The 4,342-nt window shown below is 45.4% G+C and overlaps 1 protein-coding gene across 1 annotated transcript; it reads right to left on the minus strand.

Moving 5' to 3' along the window:
- Positions 1-796: 796 nt before the first annotated feature.
- Positions 797-2,161, minus strand: LOC6596802 (dnaJ homolog subfamily C member 7). The gene has a single exon (XM_002021846.2). The coding sequence runs from the start codon at positions 2,159-2,161 to the stop codon at positions 797-799; it is 1,365 nt and encodes a 454-aa protein (XP_002021882.2).
- Between the last annotated feature and the right edge of the window lie 2,181 nt (positions 2,162-4,342).

Genomic DNA, 4,342 nt, shown 5'->3' on the forward strand with positions numbered 1-4,342 from the left:
TTAGGTTCAATTATACTACAGGAATTGGAAAACAAATCTGTACTTTATAATGCATTTATTAAGCCTATTTTGTTGTTGATAGTTCCATTCCATTCCATTCCATTCCATTCGATTCGTTCGGTGTGGTTTGTTTTATGATTGCAAGTAAATCTAAGGAATTCAATCGCACTACAATGCAAGCAAATACAAATATTATTTACTGAAATTTCTGCACTAATTAGCACTTCAGCACAGCGGAGTAAAGTGCTATACTTGTGTGCGCACCGCACATTTTATTGCGACATTTAAAACGCCCTCACTTACCAAGATTTAAGCAAAAGATGCCTCAAGATGCTTCAAGTGGCACTTAAGCATGAGCTTACTTATTTCGTTTATAGATATGTACAATTTAATCACTGGTAGGGCACTGAATGCATTCAGTTTAATCATTCGTGGAGCATTTGTTGCATTCAATTGAATCAGTCAATTCAATGCATTATGGATAATAATTAAGGTAGATATATATAGTACTCCCAATGTGTGCATTAAGTCTCCGTATAATCCATATCTACGATTTTTTGCTCTACAGAAGTCTCTGCAAACAACCAAAGATAACAAATAAAATTGGTTACTCCAGAATGCCTTGCTGGATTGTTGCACCAGTTAATTAACAAATCAGTTAGCTCAATTCTGGCACAGATACAGATACAGTGCCCAAAAGTCAACAAGAATATCTATACAAGAATTTTAATCGGAAATTCGCAAATATGAACAATACACTAGAAATTTTGTGGATACTGTTGATGTTGGTGATATTTTAGCGACCCGAGTTTAGAGGAATACTTTCGTTCCAAAAAAAAGAGCGAAACATTTCCTCTACGTCAGGACTGGCTTTCATCTCCTGGCCGATCTCGTCTCGTGAGAACTTTCTCCCATTGGATAGCATCTCATATGCCCCGACTACCTCCAAGAACTTATGTCTCTCCTCCTCCTGCTTCTCGTTACTGTCACTCGCATGCTTGTCTGGATGATGGAGCCTTGCCTTCTGGTAGAACGCCCTCCGTATGTCATCGTCGGATGCATTGCTTCCAACACCCAGGATCCCGTAGCAGCCCAGTCGCTGCAGGCCCTGCTTGGCGTCACGCCATAACTTTTTAATTTCTTCGCTGCTCTCCAGCGTCAGGGCCACCTCAAAGTCGGCGACTGCCTCCTCGAATATCCCTAGTTTAAGGAGGCACTGCCCGCGCAGCACCAGAGCCTTCAGACACGGGCCATTGAGCAACAGCACATTATTGCAATCCTCCACGGCATGCACAAGAAAACCAAGCCGAGTATTCACCAGTGCCCGGTTGTACTGTAGCTTCGAGTTGATGACCGTGTTGTTGACATCTATCGCAAGGGCATCCGTGAAGACGAGATACGCCTCCCGATACCGGTACATCTTGAACAGCCTATTGGCTTCCTCTCTCATCGCCTTGACTTTTTTGGCCTTGATGCGCATCTGCTTGGATTTTTCGTGTTCGGGATCCAGCAACAAGGCGTGCTCGAAGTGCGGGATGCATTTCTCCACATTGTCCGTGTAAAAGAGACACAGGCCGCGCACAAAGATTGCGTCCGCTGAGGTGGGATATTGCCTGATCACGTCCGCGGCAATCTCCAGGGCATCATGACACCGATTCAGATAAGCCAGACATTCGGCTTTCAGGATACGATACCCAACTGTTGCTGGGGCCATCATTAAAACGTAATCCAGGTAGACCCTCGTGGCACCAAAGAACATTCGGTCGTAAGTGCTCCTAATAAAGGGCTCCAATCGGCGGATCTCTCGCAAAGCCATCTGCTCTTCGTTGACCGCTGTGCTGTTACGATCCGCCTCAAACACCTTCTTTACGGCACTCTCCATGCCGAACAGGTCGCCCAGTACTCGACAGCACTTGGCCACGTTTACGTAGGCCTTATCGAAGCCAGGATCTATGCGAAGGGCGTGACGGACATCAGCCAGGGCACTGATGGGGTCAAGGAGCTCATAGTAGCAACCTGCGCGATTGTTGTAATAGGCCGCCGAGTCCGGCCACAGATCGATGGCCTCCGAGTACGACCTTAGCGCCGCCTCGTAGTTGTTTGCTCTGCACTGGCTTTCGCCCAGGGTCGACTTAATTTCCGCCAGGGTGTTCGCATCCATCGTATGTGTGTCCAAATATGGAATTTTATTTTAACAGAAAAGATTTTTTCAATTTTTACTAGAATGCTTTGATTTCCTCCGCTTGCTGTGTGCGAGGGATCATACGGAAATTACAGACAGAATCATTTTAGTAAGCAATCGAAAACATCAATGTCTTGCGGCTCTGGCTCGATCTGCTATACGATTATCTCTCCCTACCTCCTTTTTGTGGGATAATTGAGTCAGTTTGGCGCGTCCTGTCCCTGGGTCATTGCATCCCCGACACCGGCGCCGGCACCGGCACCGATACCGAAACCGAAACCCCTCCTGAATGGCAGTCAATCGCTGTCGATGTGTCGATGTCAGTGAAAACAGAATTAAAATGCGTCAGCAAATGGCGGACAAAGAGTCAAGCAGTCAAGCAGTCGAGTAGTGGAGCAGTCGAGAAGGGGTACAGTCAGCAGAATCAGAAGATTTCCCAGTAATAAGTCAATGGAGGGAGAGAGAGAAAGAGAGAGAAAGAGAGCGAAAGTGAGAAAGAAAACCCAGTAGCGACACGCACAGACATGTCAGGCACTAGCGACAACAACAACAGCTTCTTGTCAAACAACAAAGCAACAAAAGTGACAAAATAAATGAAATTGACTTGCCTTTTGTCTATCGCCGTCCCTTTCAGCGCTTCTCTCGCCATCTCTTTCCTTCTGCCAGTGTGTGGGAGTGTGCATGAGTGTCTCCCTAAGTGTGCGTTCCTGCGGGGGCAGCGGGTGCGTTTTTCCCCCAGTTATTTTTTTTCCCTGTTCTTCCCCCCGTTGTGGTACCCTTCTTTGCTGAGGGTATGCCCGACAGGCAACAGATGAGTGGAACGTACTTGCTAGCAAAATTAACGAGCCTAAATATTTATAAGATTACTATTATTATTATTAGAAACCCCCATTGCACTTTGACCGTATACATATTGGGCATAGTGTATGATCTAGGCTTTTACTTGAGTTAAGTTACTCAAGGCAAGGCCGTCACATAGGATATGTTCCGATGTTTCCTGCTTCTGCAGGAGTACAGATATCTCTACTAAAACACGCCAAAGCTCGTCGTCGATGTGAAGTTTATAAAAGTTCTCATGCACCTGGAGAATTAGATGAAGAGCACTAGTAACGGGGAAGCAAAGCGAAACGCCCTGGTGGGTAAGTCCGATACGGAAATCATATACTGTAAGGCACCATACGTCCATTACTCCAACAAAGACGGACACCATTGCCTTGCAGGTACTGTGATCAATTCACGGCCAGATATTGCGGGAGTACTACGCACATTGGGAAGGCACTTCCCTATCTTAGCACTTAAAAGCCAGTAATCCATGATCGCGGTCCCAGGCTGAGACACGAGTGCCAGAAGCTCATCATGCTGTTCCCTTTGTAAAGCGAAACATTGCTATTTGCGATGTGATAATGATACTGACAATCAATTAAAAACTATGTTCATCGATTAAATATACTTGAATGCCAAACGGTGGATAATTCTTTGAGTATTTTGCTTATTCGGATTTCCATGCATATGATGTTCGAGTGGATGTATACGTACCCATTGAAATATAGTTTAAATATAAAACATAAAACATAAACATGTAATTAAAGTGACTGGTTTGAATATTTAGAGGCAGATATATAGTCTTGAGCAGCATCGGAATGGATAGGTGGAATCCACTGGGAAAGAATACTTTATATATTATAGCTGCCATTGAAACAATGCCTGTGCAAGGGTATCTACAGCCGAGGCTTACGGAACTTTCCCTACATATCCTTTTATATTTTTTTATATTTTTCTTTTGCTCCTGCCTTTGTTGTGCCCCACCACACCACACGCAGAAAAACTTACCACAGCAACAACGACATCACAATGAAAAGAGACAATTGAGCGTGCCGGGAAGAAGCGATAGAGAGACTGAATGTGGAGGCTGGAGGCTGGAGGAGAGTAGAGTAGAGAAGAAGTGAAGACCATGATGAAGACATCAACATAGTCAAACGTCAGGACATGGGAGCACAGCCGTCACGTACTCGTACTCGGAGCTGTCAGTGGCACGGCTAGCGCACGGGCGGAGTTCACTCCAGCTCCGAGCTCCAACTCATTTGAGCCTTGGCCTGCCGGGCTGACAGACTAACAGACTGACTCACTGAACTAAAAGTCAGCAAAAGCAGCAAACTAAAT

Source organism: Drosophila persimilis, unplaced genomic scaffold (assembly GCF_003286085.1).
Source record: "Drosophila persimilis strain 14011-0111.01,24,50 unplaced genomic scaffold, DperRS2 tig00001237-arrow-arrow-pilon, whole genome shotgun sequence".
Taxonomy (NCBI): Eukaryota; Metazoa; Arthropoda; class Insecta; order Diptera; family Drosophilidae; genus Drosophila; species Drosophila persimilis.